The sequence below is a fragment of the Phragmites australis genome, chromosome 21 (assembly GCF_958298935.1).
Source record: "Phragmites australis chromosome 21, lpPhrAust1.1, whole genome shotgun sequence".
Taxonomy (NCBI): Eukaryota; Viridiplantae; Streptophyta; class Magnoliopsida; order Poales; family Poaceae; genus Phragmites; species Phragmites australis.
The window spans coordinates 20080663-20100586 of NC_084941.1; the positions used below are offsets into that span (position 1 = coordinate 20080663).

General features: G+C 41.9%; 1 protein-coding gene across 1 annotated transcript; it reads left to right on the forward strand.

Annotated features, from left to right (window-relative positions):
* The first annotated feature begins 17280 nt into the window (after positions 1-17280).
* On the forward strand, positions 17281-18708 carry LOC133903557 (small heat shock protein, chloroplastic-like). Its single transcript, XM_062344978.1, has 2 exons — positions 17281-17590; positions 18114-18708. Exons 1-2 carry the CDS (start codon positions 17374-17376, stop codon positions 18488-18490), a joined length of 594 nt encoding a protein of 197 aa, XP_062200962.1. The 5' UTR covers positions 17281-17373; the 3' UTR covers positions 18491-18708.
* The last annotated feature ends 1216 nt before the right edge of the window (positions 18709-19924 follow it).

Genomic DNA, 19924 nt, shown 5'->3' on the forward strand with positions numbered 1-19924 from the left:
TCATACGAAATCCATTTTAGGCAATCTTTGACATTCTGGAAAGCTTACGATGAGCCATTTCAAATGGATATGAGCTCAACCAAATATTACTTATAGTTTAGTCAGATTCAAAGAAATAAGGTGCTGCTCCACTGTTTTGGACCTACTTGGGTCTTGTAATCGTGTCGGGGTCGGAGTCCAGGTTGTGCACGCCTCTTTCCATGGTTGACAACTCTAGGTCGACCTCCTCACATTCGCCCTATATATACAAAGTAGCTGTCATAGTTTAGGCTCGGGTTTAGCTTAGATTATTCTGTTTTAAATAGTTCCACCGTTTATCGGTTTGTTGAACCCCAACTCAAGCACTTCATTGGTAATTAGCAATATTCAGATTGCATCTACCTGTTCTTGCTTGTGTTCTCAATTCGCTTGCAGGAAAAGCCTTCTTGGTGAGGTCAACTGCGTCTTGGCATGGTTGATAACCACGGAGTAGTGGTGTGGTGGTTGCAAGGGTTCTCGATCTGTTCTGTTTGGAGCCTTTGGATCATCAACATAGAAACTCCACCAATCAACTTATAATATTACATTCGGAAGATCGAGTAAACACGCATCAAGTGGTATCAAAGCCTCGGTTGCCCGTTAGGTAATCTCAGTTATCTCCTTTGTCCGTTAAGTGGATACCACCAGATTAGAATGAAACTTAGAGATGAATGGAAGACTGTATTTAAAACTAAGTTTGGTTTGTATGAGTGGTTAGTAATGCCTTTTGGTAAACTAATGCACCTAGTATTATCATGCGATTGATGAACGGAGTATTATGTGATTTCATTGAAAGATTTGTGGTGGTTTACTTTGATGATATCTTGACTTACAATAAGTCATATGAACTACACTTTGATCACTTACGTGCTATTTTTAACGCTTTGAGAGATGTATGTTTGTTCAGTAGCCTCGAAAAGTGCACCTTTTGCGTGGATCGAGTCTCTTTTCTTGGCTATGTAGTTACTCCACAGGGAATAGAGGTGCATGAAACAAAAATTGAAGTTATAAAGAGCTAGTCAACTCTTGAGACTATTACACAAGTAAGAAGCTTTCATGATCTTGCGGGTTTCTATCGATGATTTGTGCGGGATTTCAGCACCATTTCTACTCCATTAAATGAGTTGACACAGAAATGAGTAGTTTTCAAATGGGCACCTGCACAAGAATAAGCATTGAAGTTGTTGAAAGAGAAGCTCACCCATACTCCATTGCTCCAACTCCCTGATTTTGGTAATGCTAGTGGGATTGGAATTGAAAGTGTGCTAATTCAAGAAGGTAAACCAACTGCTTATTTCAACGAGAAGTTAAGTGGGCCAAGTTTGAATTACTCCACTTATGATAAAGAATTGTATGCTTTAGTTCGTGTGCTTGAAACGTTGAAACAATATTATCTATGGCCCAAAGAATTTGTTATACATTCTGATCATGAACCACTGAAACATATTAGAAGTCAATGTAAACTGAATAAACAGCATGCTACATGGGTAGAATTTATTGAGTCTTTTCCATATGTCATAAAACATAAGAAAGGAAAGGACAATGTGATTGCTGATGCGCTTTCTAGGCCTTATACCATGTTATCTCAACTTGATCTTAAGATTTTTCGTTTAGAGACTATTAAGGACTTATATGCTGCTGATTTAGACTTTAAAGAAGTACTTGAACGTTGTAAAGAAGGGAAAATATGAAATAAATATGTGCTGAATGACGGATTGCTCTATCGTGCTAACAAGCTATGCATTCCAGCTAGCTCCGTTTGTCTTTTGTTATCGTAGGAGGTGCATGGAGGACGATTGATGATACATTTTAGAGCAAAGAAGACTGAAGATGTGTTGGCTGCTCATTTCTTTTGGCCAAAGATGAGACATGACGTCGAGCGCTATGTGTCACGTTGCACCTATTGCAATAAAGCTAAGTCTCGCTTAAATCCGCATGATTTTTACATGCCTCTTCATGTTCTTAGTGCACCTTGGGAGGATATTTCCATGGATTTTTCTTTAGGAATGCCTAGGACAAAGAGGGGGAGGGATATCATATTTGTAATTGTTGATCATTTTTCTAAAATGGCACATTTTATACCTTGTCACAAGAGCGATGATGCTACAAGCATAACTGATTTGTTTTTCAGGGAAATCGTTCGACTACATGGAGTGCCTAATACTATGGTCTCAGATCGTGACACAAAGTTTTTGAGTCACTTTTGGAGATCACTTTGGAATAAATTGGGGACAGAGCTACTGTTTTCTACTACGTGTCATCCCCAAACCGATGGTCAAACAGAGGTTGTTAATCGTACATTATCGACCATGTTACGAGTAGTTCTAAAGAAGAATTTGAGGATGTGGGAAGAGTATTTACCACATATTAAACTTGCTTACAATAGGTCGGTACACTCCACCACCAAGGTCAGTCCGTTCTAGGTAGTGTATGGATTTAATCCCTGTGCTCCTGCTGATTTACTACCATTGCATACCTTTGAAAGACAATTTAGATGCTAAGAAACGTGCTGAATTTATTCTTAAGTTGTATGAAACCACTAAAAAGAATATAGAGAGCATGACTGAAAAGTATAGGATTGCTGGAAGTAAAGGTAGGAAGGAAATAAAATTTGAACCGGGTGATTTAGTTTGGTTGCATTTGAGGAAGGGTAAGTTTCCAGAACTAAGAAAGTCAAAATTGATGTCTAGAGCTGATGGATCATTTAAGATAATTGAGAAAATCAATGACAATGCATATAAATTTGACCTACCTGTAGATTTTAGGGTTAGTGGTTGCGAGGGTTCTCGATCTGTTCTGTTCGGAGGCTTTGCATCATCAATGTAGAAACTCCACCAATCAACTTATCATATTACCTTTCAGAAGTTCAGGCAAACGCGCATCACCACTAACCTACACCTGAGGATCACGGATCTCCAAAGGACGTTAAGGTCTCTAGTCTCCGGGGCTCTCCGAAGCCCTTGCCCTCCAAAGCCTAGGTGGGCTCTCCGGAGCCCCTATCCTGTGAAGGACAGGGCAGCCTCCCCAGAGCCTGGATGGTGAGCCATCATGTCTTGGGAAAAGATTAGCTAGAGGGGACCCACTAGACGTCTTTTGCAGGCAAGAAAGTGACTGACATTTAATACCTATGCAAGTGGAGGTCATCCTGACATCCTAGCACAAGTGGCGGCTAGCCTAACACCCTCGACAGTGTGGTGCCATAATAGGCGGCCGGCCTAGTACATCGCCCTTAGGACTACTTGCACCATTGTATTTATCATAATGGATAATATCTTCTAAGTAGGGGTAAAAGTATTCTTGCTAGACCCAGGCTATGTGATTCAACTGGCCCTAGGTCCATGTGGTATAGCGATGGCTAGTATCGCTATCTCTGTAAGTGCAAACTTGTGTACTTGCACCCTGATGGCACTATAAATACAGCGGGCGATCTTTCCTATCAATATAAACAACACATTTGGTTTTTCTTTCTCTCCATTTCTTCTCCAAGCTTGAGTCTCCTCTCTAGAAGAGGCTCCTGCCGCACTTCTTCGTGGAAGATATTTTCTTGCACCAACAAAAACCAGATTCAAACATTAACTCACTCAAATAGAAAATCTCAATTTAAACTCGGTATTCCACTGGAAACAGATTATACATGCTCTAGTAAAAACAATATAGAGAAAGATCCGTTGGTCCGATTGCCTCAAATTTGGATAGAATAAGATAGATTCAAATATAAAATTATTCCAATAAGAATTGATTCAATTGGATATGTGGATCAATAATTATGCCTAGTTGAAGCAGACTGTATCAACCAAAATTGAGTAGATCAAAAACTAGTCGAGTTGACCAAAAAGCTGCTCGAGATCAAACCAAAGCCATTCAAAATTTTCTCAGATCAAACACTAGATATTCTAGAAAGGTTTTGGATGGATTAAACAAAGATGAAACTCGCTAAAAATAGGAAATTAATCGAAAACCAAAACCAAGCACATAGAATATAGAGCAGAGAGAAAATTCCGAATCAGCAATTCATCAACTTACGAAACTTGATTTTCATTGCATAAATGAGTTTATAAGATGCCTCTCCAAAGCATCCAACAAGGATTTTCATGAAATCCCAAAATAGCCCTCTCAAGGGTTTCTCTATTTTTCTCTGTTGTGTTGTCTACCCAATACAACAAACCTCTGTATTTATTTGATAGCCACATGCACAAACATGAACAAATCGAACTACATCTCCAGGTCATATTCAACCTGGTCTGTATCCTCCTCTAATCACAAGAGGACAAACAACTTCTACTAACTAAGCTAATTAGCCAACAACTCTCACTAATGATACATGAAACATCTCCCATGCATACATGCATGTACGTAACAACTCAGAGTCCATCGCTAACACCAACTCTTGTCTCTAGTGTAGCCACCACATGACTCCCTCGTGCTTGCTCCGACTCGAACAAAAGTTCATCTTCTTGTCATCTCCTGATGGGAATGCCTCCTACGTCCATCGTGAAACCTTGTCTCCATATGCATTATTCTCTCAGCTTGAACGTCCTGCATGACATCCTCGATCACATGACCTCAGTTCCTCCTGAACCTAGTCACCGAACCTCAGTTCCTCCCTGAACCTAGATCGTCGATCCTTCATCGACCACGTTCACCTTCGAGCAACACCTGCACATGAGTCAAACAAGTACGAGCACAAGTCCTTCCTAACTTGACTCAAGATCAGTTCACGCAACACCACACAAACTCCAAGCAAAACCAACATGCTAACATAAGCATACCCAACTTCCGATAGCACATCAAACCATCTATGCTATCCAAGTATATCCAAGCAATATCTTAGGAACTCATGAATATCATCCTAATGTTATTATGCTAAATCACTTTGCTCTACCAATTTCATTATTCAAACCATTTTTTCATCACATGATCTCACAGCCAAATTGGTGCTAGGATTGTAAATTATGTGGATCAATTGGCATGGAAACATACTTTACTATGTTCATGCAGTTTAACCATACGCTTCGATTTTCCACAATTCCTGCAGTGCCACTATTGTATTATGGAGAATCGTAGTATAAGATTTATGTAATGCAACTGATTGAAATTAACTATGTAATGGTTGCATATCAGTAAGGGCCAGCCACGTGTTTGTGTGTTCATGATATCAGCTATGTCATATTTTTTTTAATCTAATCATGTACAGATATACTCTAATTTCTCAAAATTTCACATAAATAGTACACATGAGTACCAATGAGTGCGGTAGCACCATTCCAACCCATTGATGATGCTTGGAGAACTACCATATGCTAAGAGAATAGAACATTTGCCCATAAATATGATTAAGAGAAATTAACAACATAAGTAAGGAAGAAGGAATATACAGAATTTGGGTCACTGATAAAAACATTTCATATAACGGCTACTCTTTGTGAGCAACATGAATACAAATAAATAATAACAAGATGTAATTTCTTGTATGTGATATATATACTGTTGACTAGTTTACATCTGTTGTTCAGTTCTGTCAGTACATATGCCCTACTCTTTGTAGATGCCACATGAATCTAGCAGGTACCATGGACGCAGCCAAAGGAGCGTCTACTTCCCACCGCGTGGTGCCCCACCCCACCCCGCCCTCTCAGCCTATTCCTCTACAATGGCTTCGCCTGCCCTCCCCGGCACACTTAGGATTGATCAAAATGGTATACCTCTCATCTAGTTTGGTTGTACAACTAACAATTGGAAAATGTGTAGTTGTTAAATATTTGCCTGTATTGATGTAGGTATTCCTCCTCTAGTTGCATTAAATAGAATGATTGCTGATATAAAGGGTTGTACACAATTTGTTGTGACTACACTATAGGTGATGGTGGTACGAGGAAGATATCAATTAGATTTTAGATGTCGGCAAGCAAAGAAGAATCTATCAATATTGTTGCCTCTGGTATCCAATCACCTAAGAGCTATGTGGTTGAAAAAAAACGTAGTGGCAGTGGTTTTGCAAGAGGTTGAGGATCAAGTTAAGTACATTTTACCTGACTACAGGTATTTCAAATTGAAAGCGCTTGAGCAGAATGTGGAGGATGTGGCTTCATTTGACTACCATTCTCTCGTGGTCATATGCACTTGACACGGTTGGTGACATGAATTTTAGACTATAGTATTGTTTCACTCAAAATAATTTTTTCTCTTCATGTTCATGCTCTTTGTTTGTAGGATTTTTACTGGAACAACAGGCATTTGGATGTTAGATTGGGTTCACTCTTATGTTATGTCATGATGCAGCTTAATTACACAATGATTAGCCCAAAAGCAAAGAGGGTTCATGAAGGTAGGTGTCAAGCTTATGTGGAGTTCGGTAGAGGAGGTTTCGCTGTTTATGGAATGCCGATGGATCTATCCTTTCTTGCTCGAGATAGTGTGCTCGTTTATGCACTACGCCATTTGGATGAGATAGATGGAGTTGATATCGCAGATATCAACTATTTGGACTCTATGATTCGGCGTGCACCATAGAATCAGGGATGAGTGCATTTGTAATGTGTTTAACTTTATTATGTGAACTATGATAATGTTTATGTGTGGATGTTGATGAACTCATAATTTTGTATGATCTCGATGAACTCATGATTATGTGTGGATGCAGATTAACTATTTGTGATGCATGTGTTTATGTATATATCTTCCTATGATAAATGCCTACATATATGTGAATACAAATTTGAAATCGGATTTTGAATGCTATATTGCAGAATTCATAATTTATTTGTGTCTAGAAAATTATCAGTGCCGGCTCATGACAAAAAGCCGGCACTAATAGACTCTGTATTAGTACCAGCTTTTCCCATAAATCGGCACTGATAGTCTGAGTATCAGTGCCGATTCCTTCTTATGGACCGGCACTAATAGTTATAGGCTATTAGTGCCGGTTCAAAAACCACCATTGATGGTGTTTTTCAGCTGGCACTGATGACTCTTTCTTGGATCTTGCAATAGCCACATCCCAGATTCCAGCTTTGCTCACATACCTTTGCACGCGATGTCCAAGTGACCTTAAGTCTCATCATTCTGTTCTGGATTTGATCAAATAGGGTTCAAAAAATGCAGAGTTCTCGGGCTCAAATAGGGCCTTGGCTTTTAAAAATACTTTAAAAATAATAATTTTGATACTAGACAAGGCATTTGACCAATTGTTTTCCTTTTTAGTGACATAAATGATTAGTTACTAGTAATTTCAGTGGAAACCATGGCCAACCTAAGAAAAATTACTATTGACCATAATTAAAATGACGCTAGTGAATGGTAGACACGAGGACAACTCAATATAGCAAAAAAAAAAAAGAGGCAGATTAGTGCAGTTGCCATACATTAAAAGTGAAATATTTTTTATGGATACCTGATGACGACATATAACTTACTTATACAGTGGTGGGTCATGCGCCCACTGCGAATCTGACAATACAAACCTGTGCAGGACGAAACTGCGTCAGCCCTTTCGGGGGCACCATGGTCACCGATGATGGCACGAGGTTCTCCATTCTAGACCGATTTAGCATGTGCTAACCCATCTACCACTTCCTCAACACGTCCACTTTCGTCGAGTACATTGTGATTGACGCGGTATGCACCATCAAGATCAACCCTAAGGCTCTGCTGGAGAAGATGTCCATCCTTAGCTACTGCATCTCCACAGGTAGAAACGTGAGGGTGGAGTGCCTTCATGAAGTCCCTCTAGTCCTCATCATGCGAGGAGGGGGAACACTTGTCATCGGAGGAGAAGGAGCTAGGGTCATCGGTGGAGACCACCATTACCGCATTATCAAGAGATGACGGTCATGGTGGTTGGGACCAAGGAGAGGCCGAAGATGGCGGTGTAGGAGGAGAGGCCATGATGATGATGATGTAGCAAGCTAGGAATGATGGTGACTGATGGAATGAGGAGACAGGGGAGGGCGAGCAATTGTAATAGCCATTCACGGAATACAAAAGGGTGCCATCGAGTTTTAACAATGGCATGAAGGATGAAGGGGCATGTGGAGGTACGAAGGGGCAGGTAATCTATAAGTGCCCATTGGAGTTACCAACCGGCATTGATGACCATCACTACCAGTTGATAAATCCAATCAGCAATGATAGGGGGTGCACAAATTCACACGTCAGTTGATAAGTGCTAGTTGTTAACTCTAACTTGTAGTAATATCATTACGCCGAGCATGGAAATTAAGCGCGTTGATTTGTCATTGTCAATATGATATCTATTTAATCCTCATGCCACTATTTCTATAGCACAAGTGAGAATTCACTTTGACACTTTTGAGCACCGAGTTCTTTGCTCATCCTTACTTTATTCCAAAAGGCATGTGAAGAAACGTTGTTTCCTTTTCATCATCTAGTGCTTCGGTCTTCCTTACTTAGATATTTGTTCTTCTTGACATAAGTTATAGTTCTCTATTTTATATTTGTACTATTTTTTCTAGAGGTACTCTTCTATGTCTGGCTGCCCCACCTGGAAGGAGGGTTAGAGTCAGCCATATGGTAGCTCTAATCTAGATCTCGTTGCAGACCCTCAGGAATGATTGCCCATCATCTTCGAATACTAGATTCATCCAACCCAAAGTCGGTGTATGATTGTAGCTACTTCTCTCCAAAATGCCTTTGGATGCAACAACACCTTATAGATTGCTTTTGATCCTCGTGAAAACAATTGCTACATTCTCTACCCTAATTGCTGAGATGCAGAGTATTTACATTGTCATGTATACACAATTGATGAAGACAGTGTGCACTTCATGTATACACAATTGATGAAGACATGTACGATGAGGCAGAGGATGTTGAGCATAGTTTAATCATTAGGAGATTATTTTAAACTGTTCTCATGTACTTTTATATATGTATTAGTATATAACTTTTGTGTAATGAAAATTTTCATGTATTATGTTAATATGTGGTTTTCATTTAATATTAAGTCCGACTACTAGTTATTTGCAATTTTTAGTTGTATTTATATTAATAGTATAACTTCTAGTTTTGGTTGTCAATTGACAATGATAGATTATCACCAACACCTCAGTTCTCGCGCCTTGGGCTTTCAAACTATCATTATCGATAGTAATTGTTAACCGACTGAGCTAGTCTATCATTGCCGCTTGGTTACTTGATGCATCAGTGTTAGTTTCGATAACCTATATAACTATCTTCATCTGCCCTTCTTTAATAATTAGCCCTCCCCAGTCTGGTCTGTTCAAGCCCCGCATTCCTATGTGCCTCCACGACACCAACATAATTGCATCTCCTCGGCCTCCACTATCTGGAAGCCACATGCTACCATTTGCCTTCATGACACCAACATCGTCACACCTTTCTCGACATCTTCCACGCTGACACCAGCCTTCTCCACACCGACACCTTGACTCCCACCCTATACCACCATCCTCCATGACACCACATATGTCGTGCCTTTTCAGGCTCCTCCACCATGAGCCATTCACTACGTGAAAAGCGCCCTTCATTGATGGGTGATAACCGTAATGGGTGACGGGTCTGGGACCAGTCACCTTGAACGCGTCACTGATGACTAGTGATTAGTGATGGATTAAGATACATCACTTATGAGGTTATTAGTGATAGGTCATAACTGTGACCTGTCACTTATGACTTGTCATAAGTGACAGGTCATAATCTTGACCCATCACTAATGAACATGAAAAAAGCTAAAAAAAATATTTTTTTCACCCCTCATGCGCGTACCACCTTACCACCTCACATATCATGTAGTTTTGATAGAAACAAGATATCTTATCCTTTTAATCTATTTTACGGAAGGTCATGAGTGATGTGTCGTAACCATGACCCATCACTCATGACTAAATAGTAACAGGTCAGAATCTTGACCTGTCACTAATATTCAATTTTGCCAAATCACGTAGTTACATCCATTTCCCCTTAACTTTTCTTGTCCCATTGCACTTGCACATTCCCCAATTCTTAAATTACAGTTACCAGATTCCAAAGGGTACAATTGCATCAATTCATTCTTTTAAATGAGTAAACGTTTACATTTGTGCTTTTATGCATAAATGTTCAGTTATAGCATGGTTGTAAGCTTTCTGCACTTGGGCAGTAGCTGGCTAGCTCTAATAACAAAGTTAATAATCAGTGATAGGTTATAACATCACTCACTTATGACTGACCTAGGGAGACCCATCACTGATGACAAGTCATAAGTGATGGGTCATACCATGACCCGTCACTGATAACTTGCCTAGAACGACTCGTCACTGATGAGTTAGTCATTAGTGATGAGTAACAACTTGACCCGTCACTAATTTCATCAGTGATGGGTAACTTTATGACCCATCACTAATGACCTATCATAAGTGATGGGTCATGATCCGGTCTCCACCTAAGGCTACATAAATGACGGGTCGTAAAAGGACCCGTCACTTATGACTCTTAAGTGACGAGTCTTGGTGATCCATTACTTATATAGTGTCTCTTTTATCTGTTTTTCACGTAGTGATTGTGGCCTCCTCCACACTATTGTCGGTGTCCTCCTCCACAACGAAATAATTTTGGTTAAATTTTAGAAGATTTTAGGTGCATATTAAATGATTTAGGTTAATTTTAGATTACTTAAGGTAAATTATAGATTAATTTTAGGTGTATTTTAGGATTTTAGTGGATTAGTTTTCTTTTATAGTAATTTAGTTTAATTTAAGCTTTGTTTATCCTCTTAATGATGAAATAGGCCAATGATATGATGCCACATATTTGAAAAATGACAATGTTGGATAGCTCCATGTAGTATGGCAATGATGATACAACATTAAATTAAGTTTGGATGTGATGTTCCATGGTATTAGGGTTTCGATTGAGCAAATTACCTAAACCCTACTACCCATATTATCACATTCAAATTTTGGGACACACGACTGAGACACAAATGAATAATATTTGATGCCATTTTCTTGGAGCAATATAGCTTGCTCAAATTATTTTTTTGTATGACTAAAGTGCACAATAAGTCGCATGGGTCTGTGATGATTATGCACTTATATTGTTGAGGGTTAGTAGCTTGATTGACACTATTTTGTGTCTTATTATTTAATCTCTCTCATATCCTATGAGGTATGGAACAAGAAGGTGTGGAATCGTAACAATCCACTTGTTGCTTATTTTCTAACTTGTGCCCCTAAACTAAGACCCTTTTTACGCGACTCATTGAGGGCAACAATTGCCAATGAAGTATTGTATCTTAAATTACTTTTATCCGATGTAGGGTTTGATTAATAATGTTTTGAATTTTAGTTGAATTTAAGGTATGTTTATTCTCTTACTGATGAAATAGGCCAATGATGATACCGTGTCTAATTAAGTTGTAATATGATGTTGTGTGGTATCAAGTTTAGGTCGAGCAAATTAATTACATAAACCCTGCTATCCATAACATGACATTCAAATTTTGGTACATTCAACTAAGACACAAATGAATAATTTTTATTGCCATTCCTTGGCGCATGGGCTTGTGATAATTATGTTGCTAAGGGTCAATAGCTTGACTATCATAATTACATATTTTCTTATTTAACCTCTCTCATATTCTATAAGATGTGGAACAAGAATGTGTGTAATTGTGATAGTCCATATGTTGCTGCTATTATGACTTGTGCCCTTGAGCTTGGGCTATTTTTACGTGAGCCAATGAGGGTAACAATTGCCAATGATGATAGTTGCCACTAAGGTGTCGTATCTTACTATTGGGGGATTGGTACCAGGCTGGTTCCCCGCTCGACTTTGGCCAACCAAATCTCATACCAGAATTGACAGTGATAACATAATACAGAAGACTTGTGCCAAGTGTCAAAACAAAAGGTCTCAAAGGGTGCACCGAAGGTCCAGAAGTGTTCATTGGAGGCAACGAGGGGACTGAGAGCTACTTGGCGAGGGGTGAAGATCTGGAGGCTCTCATGTCTGTGCCAGGGACATGAACATTGGAGCGAAGGACAACCTAAAGCGGAGAGAAGGAAGGACCCGAAGGGGGCGAGGCCAAAGGGAAGCACGAAGGGTTGGCCGCCATGCGTACCTACAAACATGTGTCATGCACTAGAACAATGAAATGTTATTACAGTGTAGTGATTGTAATACCCATGGAATATCCTGAGAACATTCCAAAGAAAGGGGCACTAATGTAATGATAAATACCACAGCTCAACTGATGTGATGGTATGAACAGTCCATATATCATCATATACTAGTCCACTACTATGTGATTGCTCACCTTGTTAGTAATGTTCAATGTGTTGTGATTTAGATTGCAACACATATGTTGCTTTTATCTGATGCAAGGGTTCACTAATGCTATTTTAAAGTCGATTTTTAGCCACCGTTGAGAGATCATACTAGGGCATATTACACCTGGGCAGGAGGAGAGGAAGGTGCATTAGGTTTGGTGTCACCTTCTTTCTCCTTCTGCCTAGATGAAATTTTCTTGCCAATGATGAATTATTATGTGGTTATCGTTTTTTTGACCTAACCTATGGTGATTTGTTGAATCTTTGTTGGTTTTAATTGTGCCATCAATCATTCATCACTGTTGGATTTTAACATGAATCGATAGTGAAAATTTATCACTCATAGTTTAGAATAAAAAATCAACAATGATAAAACTTTATCATTGCTAGTTTAGAATAACAAAAAGATACTGATAATATTTTATCACTGTCGGTTCATGTAAAAAATTGGCAGCGATAATAATTTTGTCATTGTCAGTTCATGGAAGTAACAATAATATTATCTCTATCAGTTAATCCTTGATTATCAAAGTTAGGTAATCACAGTTGGTTTTAGAACCGACAGTGATATCAGTTTGGAACAGACAATGTTGATTATTTATGTACTAGTGAATATACACTACTACAAAACTGGTCATAAATAGTGGCTCATCATAGCTGATTGTGCAAGAACCAGAAGTGAAAATGTATCACTACCAGTTCTTAATCTCTTGTACCCAAGAAATGATGGAGCCATTAAGAACTGGCACTGAAACAGACTAGCAGTGTCGGTTCGTGTTACAAACCGTTACTAATGTATCAGTGCAGGTTTGTAACATGAACTCGCACTGATAGTCTGTATCAGTGCCAGTTCTAGCCATGAATCGGCACTGATGATCTCACTCCATGATATATTTTCTAAGTCCTATCGGTAAGCTCTCTCGCCTCTCATTTCCTCACCTTCAAGCCATAACATCACCCCCCTCTCTCTCTCTCTGCCCAATCTGCGCCACCTCCCTATCTCCCTAAATCCATTCGCCTTCCTGAGGACGCTTAGCAATAGATCCATGGAGGGAGCCTAGCCTGAGCATCGGTAGCCCCCTAGCTGGATCCAGAGTTCATGGCAGTGGCCGACCTTGACTACACCATGGTTGAGGAGATCGCTGAGATCTAGATCCATGGTGGCGGCCGAAACCACGGCGTGCTCCTGCACGGCGAGTTCTGGCCGGATCCTTTGATTTCTTCTTCAACTCAACAGAGGGTGAAGAGGCTAGACTGTGGCATAGGTGGTGTCCTCATCAGCGATGATGGTGCGGATGGAGCGACCAGCCTCAAACTCGCCTACGCGTCCATGGTGGACATCGACCTTGCCTATGCGCCCATCGGGAGCTCCACAGCCGTGACCTCTACAGTGGGATCTCCATGGCGGTCAGATCAAAGGCGGTGAGGTCCACATTGGCAAGCTCCACATCGGTCAGTTTCTTGTTACCCCATTTGTTGTTTTGTTATGTGCTCGGTAGCTGAAAGCTCTTTGATTGTTCTTTCTCTCTGTTTCTATCCTGCTTGCAAGTGTTGCAATTGTTTGGATAGGAGCAAATTGATCTTGTGTGAAAGAATAGTAGTGAAATGAATTATGTTTGTGTTGTGGTTTAAACTCATGGAATCATGGGGAAATATGATCATGGGCATGATCTTGTGTGTGATGTGTGTTTTGTTTTGCAATAAGGGTCCCTTGTTTCTTCTTGCAATTTCATTTTCGATGATGTGAATATTTGATCTTGCTGCATTCATGGATTAAACCGTGGGGGAGGCCGCTGCATCGGGCATCAATTTTTTGGCCGTGGAACTGATCAATTTTTTGGCCGTGGAACATGCAAGCCCTCTCCCATGCCATCCTGCATCCTGAGCTAGCGCCACGTGTTGCCATGCCACAGAGAATAACCACCACTAGCCCTCATGCTCCTAAGTCGTTGTTGTCAGTCTCTTCATCTGTGCCACCACGGTATGACTGGCCTGTCGCCGCCAGCCTGTCCGCCCTGCATCACGGTATGTTCACCCTCCAAGTGAACTATCCGCCAACCTTCATTGGACCGTCTATCATGTGCCCGCAAACTGTCCGGCCACCACTATCAAACTATCATCAGTTGTCATGTGCATCACAACCAAACACCATCGACAGCCCATGCTCATCACCGAGCATCACAACACCAGCCTACGGTATGGCCAATCGATCGACTGCCTCTTGTCCTTCGCCTGTTGCAATATTCATCAGCGTATGTGACCTCCTATCATGTTTCAGCACCTGCACACCTCGTGTCTACGACCTCCTATCGCACCCCAACACCTGCGCATCCCGTGCATGTCCGCACAACACACCTTGCCACTTGTACGCCGATCCATCAGACGCTTGACCAAAACTTTGATTTCATCTCGCCGAATCACCAGTCTATTCGTCTTTCCCGTGAATTGTCTGCTCGGGTTCATCACTAAACCCGTCTGTCATCGTCGAATCACCTTGCAAGAAACCTGCTGGTCCACACGCGTCGTCTGCGTGCCTTGCCGCACGATGTCTGCCGAGCACACATGCCAAAAGCTGCTTTGTGAGCCGTCCCTCTGAGTAGACCTTGAGCCAACTTTGTGCACGCCCGCTGCTAGAAAAATGCCTGAAAAAAAATGTCGCTCCCGAGCAGTTTTAGCTCCCGAGCTGAACTATTTTTCCTTTCCTTTATCTATTCGGTTGTGCACAATTCCTTGGCTGCAGAATTTTTGTTCTTATCAAACGTGGCTTCCAAGTTTGCTTGCCTTGCTCGTGCATGCCTCCTGCATGGCCCTCATGGGACCCACCTAATGCCGCATGCATCACGCCACTTGCTTGAGCCAGCTGACCGGGCCACAAGCCGCACCATGCCAGGTCTCCGCTTTGGCCTACCGTAGCACTCAGCGCCACACACTTGTCCTCTGCGCAAGGATGTCGCCTGAGGGTTCCATGTCCATCACAAGTATGAGTCCTACTCCGACTCCCCTCCAGACCTGTGCCCGAACACTACCTCCTCAGGCGTGGCACACCAAGTGGTGCCGCCACACGCACGCAGGCTCCCACACATGCATGTCGAATCCAGCCATACCAGCCTCGAACTCTAGCCCGAGCACACCAACTAGAATACGACTCCGCATGTCTGGAGTCTCGATCAGACTCCACTTGCGCCACAACTCGTCAACTCATGTCATTGAGCCAACCACCAGGCGCCAAGTCCATACCGAGCTGAAGCTGTCCTTCACCTGCACGGCTATCCCGTCGCACCTTGACGCTACTGCGGGCTCCCCGAGCAGCACACGATCTGCCCCAGGCTGGCCTACTGTTGTGCCCTCTAGCCTGAACCGGCTGCATCGCGCGTATAGACCCTGGAGACCGCCGTCAGCGGCTACATCCATGCTCCATCCTCGACGATGACGACCGGCTAGCAATACTAGCCACCGCCAACGCTTTCGTACATGCATGTGCACACTGCATGCCCGTGACGCCTCCACGCTGCCATCCACGCTGCATTGTTCATAGGCATGCGTCGACTCGCTGCAGCCATTACACGCACCGCCTGTGCACACCGGTCACCGCCATGCTCCACCTTGCGCTGTATCCACCCACACTGTCGTGCGTTCCACGACACCCTGTAGAAGCATAATCCTCATGCCTCTGCGGGATCTTCCACGCAACGCATCTAGATCCAATCCAACCATAGCTCTAGTATCACTTGTTAGGAAATAAGCCATCAGCGGAAGCAACGGGTGGATCTACCGAGATGATGTACACGATCACAGACGACACCAGAGGCACGATGTTTGTTAACGAGGTTCAACCAAAGCCTACATCCCCGGGGCATGACTACGGGTGCTCCTCCCCAACTAGCAACACCGGCCGCTTTCCGAGGTTACCGCAGACTTGCTGCCCCCTGCGAACCTGTCGCTATGCCATCATGGTTACAAACAGCGGTCCTCCTCTCATATTTATGAGGAGGCTTGGATACAGGAGTCCTACTAGGATTTTACAATGTACCACTAATACAACATCAAATCCTATATGTAACCAACTCCGTACAATTATTCGATACATATCTAATAAGATCGATCTTCTCCTCGCTCGCACAAAGCCGAAACGGCCCTGGCACAATCAGATTTCAGCACCAGCGGCTGCCGCCATTGCGTTGCCAACCTAAGTCCCTCGACGCACGCTCGAGCCTCTGGTTCAGCTACACTAGCACAGCCTCTCGTTCATTGTTTTTCTCATTTTACTATTTTTATACGTGTTGATCTACATATGTCATCAACATAACCACAGTACACCACAGTTGCTTTTATAAAAGATATTTCAAACTGAGGGCTCATATAAAACTAGAAATAAATAATTGGCTCCATTGAAAAACTAATGCAACCACAAAAAACTATTAGTGAATGTTTGGTTCACTACCTGTTGTGCCAAGCCAGATTTTGGCCGTGCCCAGGACATTTGTATTCTATTTGGTTTGTAGGACAAATTTCCCATGCTTCGATTTTTTTCTGGTTTGATCACAAACCAAATATCATTTTCTAGCTCTAAATTTGACAGTCCTAATCTTGTCATGACCGATATTTGATCAGGCTTTTTGTTGTCTACAATCAAACATACTCAAAGTGTCATCAGCATGCCAATGCGTACACCGTGCTTTTCGTGCCACAACATCCCTTGGAAGCAAGGAACCAACCCATTTTGTATCTCATTTTTCATGTCGGACGTGTACATCAATTAGATTTTGCTGTTACTAAAGTGTAGATGGATCTGAGTATCAAAGAAACAAAGAAAAAAAAAAGAACAGAATGCCTTGCAACAAGAAGATTGGCATCATTTGCACCAATGGCTAGTTCCTTCCTGCGAAAGCAATAGACAAGCCACTTTATTCCCCTGATCCATGGACTAAGCAAAGATAACCTGTGATCTTGTCTCCATAGTATCTATAAAGCCCCTCAGGATCTCCTCCATCTCACCAAAGCCCATTCTTACAATCTTCTTCCTGATCTCAGTGTCGAGCTAGAGTTACACTACAATCAAGCAAGTGCAATGTCGACGGTCACTTCTTGCACCCTCCTAAACAGCGGGCCGGCGGTGCGACCTGCAATTTCCTCCGGCGGCCAGCTTCAGTCCGCAAGACCAGCAGCGGTGGCTCCCCTTTCTTCCCAGAGGAGGTCCCGGCCTCTTTCTGTGTGTTGTGCGAAAAATCCAAAGGGAGAGCATAACCCAAAGACAGATTTGCCTCCATTTAACATATCTCCTGTCGGTAAGCTGGTGATGTAATTTTGTTGGTTCATGTTGATATTTTGCCATTAAACAGTGATTGCATATATATTTCAGTTCAGGACACATACAAGATATACATGCATAAGTTTCTCTAAAAATAGATATACATGCATAAGTTTCTCTAAACATAGATATACATGCATACGTAAAAGAATCTGTGCATGCCTCGTCACAAAGACACCTCCAGTCCAAAATAAACGCTGTCCTATATGAATGTGTGCGGCCGAACTTGGAAATTTTGACGATTAGAATATATAAACTATTTAGATATTTAGTCAAAATATTTATAGTTTCCCATTAAAAGTATTTCAACATCTTTATGATTTTAGTAATATATGCTAACGTACACTAAAAATAGCCAAACGTGTACGCTAGATATTATGTCTAAAGTTCCAAATGACGAGTTAATCAGAACAAAGGTATTACATATATATCTTGACATGCACATCAAAATGTTCGTGTTGTGTGATAAGCTGATACTTTGGGTGCCGTGATCTTTGAAGTTCTGGTGCACCCGGTGCCGCCGCGGGAGGAGCGGTGGCAGCTGGAGGAAGAACCGGGCAAAGTGAACCTTTGGTTTGAGGTGCCAGGGCAGTCCAAGGAAGACCTCGCCGTGGAGATCGACGAGGACGTGCTCGTCATCAAGAAGAAGACCAACGCCGTCGGCGGGAACATGGGCCAACGGACCACCGCCGCCAGCGAAGCGAGCAAGGGGACGGCGCAGGACGGCGAGGTCATCTACGCGCGGCTGCTCCTCTCGGCAGGGTACAGCAGGGAAGGTGTGGAAGCTGAGCTTAAATCCGGCGTGCTGAGGGTCAGCGTCGCCAAGATCAGGGAGCAGGCCCGCAGGAAGTTCAGCGTCAACATCGACGTCATGTAGGCGCGCATGTGACATGAATGACATGCATGAAGGAGTTCTTTTGATCCATCTGTCCAACAGGCTCATGAATCAACTTCTGTTCGACATCGGTCGATCGCTTGTACTCTCGATCGTATCGACCATATCATTGTGCGATCTGTGTTCCCAAATACCAATAAAATGAGCCTTCGATGTTCTTTACAAATGCGGAGTTGTTGACCAATACATATTTTTACTAATATTGTCTTATCTATTTACTATTTATATAGGGGCTTGCTAGCATTTGATCTTTTGTGCATCTATATTACTCTTGATTTATGAGTGCCGATTATGCAATAAAAATGATAAATTTACACTTATTTTATGAACAAATTTATCGATATCATTTTGTGCTCTAGTCTAATATACATTAATCTTATGTAATTTTCATATTTTATTAATGCCAAAATTATTTATGCCTATGTATCTGCACTAGAACCCCTTCAAGGTGTTGAAAACTCAAAAATCACAGCTCACCTTGTTCAACGAATGGCAACCTCGCTGACGGTGAGGAGTGGAGGTCTTGTCTTCCTCTTTTAGATCTCATAGTATGATTTGTTTTCTCTCCAATAAAGGTATGGTGTGCCAGAGCATGGTGGTTGTAATGGTGCGGCGATCATGCAGGATTGGATTCCTCCACCTATTCTCCGGTGATGACGTCATCATCACCGGCAGTGACTTCGGCGAAGCGTGTGAGAGATTAGCTTTTCTCCATGTCTTTGCAATAGGATTGGAGAACTTCATCTTGTTCTTGTGCGGGTTGCTGTTCCGGATAAATGGTTTCATCTCTGTCAGCCACGGATTTTATTTATGGGCTACTAGATCCGATGAATCCATGAAAGGTGATGCCAATATTTGATCCTTTACCTATTTTGATGAGAACATTGCCGATGTCCGTTCATAGTCTTATATAGTGGATTCGAGGCATTGGTTATTATAGCTATCTAAGGGTTAGGGTTTGTTGTCAGAGTTATAACAATATTTTGACTCCGGTTTCAATAATCTGCTACGCTAAGCTACTACAGGGAGAGGTAAAGAACGGCAAAAGTTATTAGAGGTCAAGAAGAGGACACTGTTGTATTAACTTTGCAATTTCTTTATTTCTCAAGGACCATTATGTAATATGAGGGTGTATTTCTTCTAAATTTAATATAATTATAGTCCTATTCGAAAAAATAGAAAATGACCGGACAAATAAAGAGAACCTACCACCTCCACTACTGATTTCTATTCACTCCGACGTGTCACTTCCATGCTTAGTAAGCTTGTGTTGCACAAGTTCGGTTGTCCGATTCTGACGCCACCAAACTAAACATACTGAATATGAATCTCTTTCTGTCAAACTCATCGCCCCGAGCACACACAAACAGATCATAAATCAGGTGTTCAGTTTAAGAGGTATTGCCACTCTAAGCC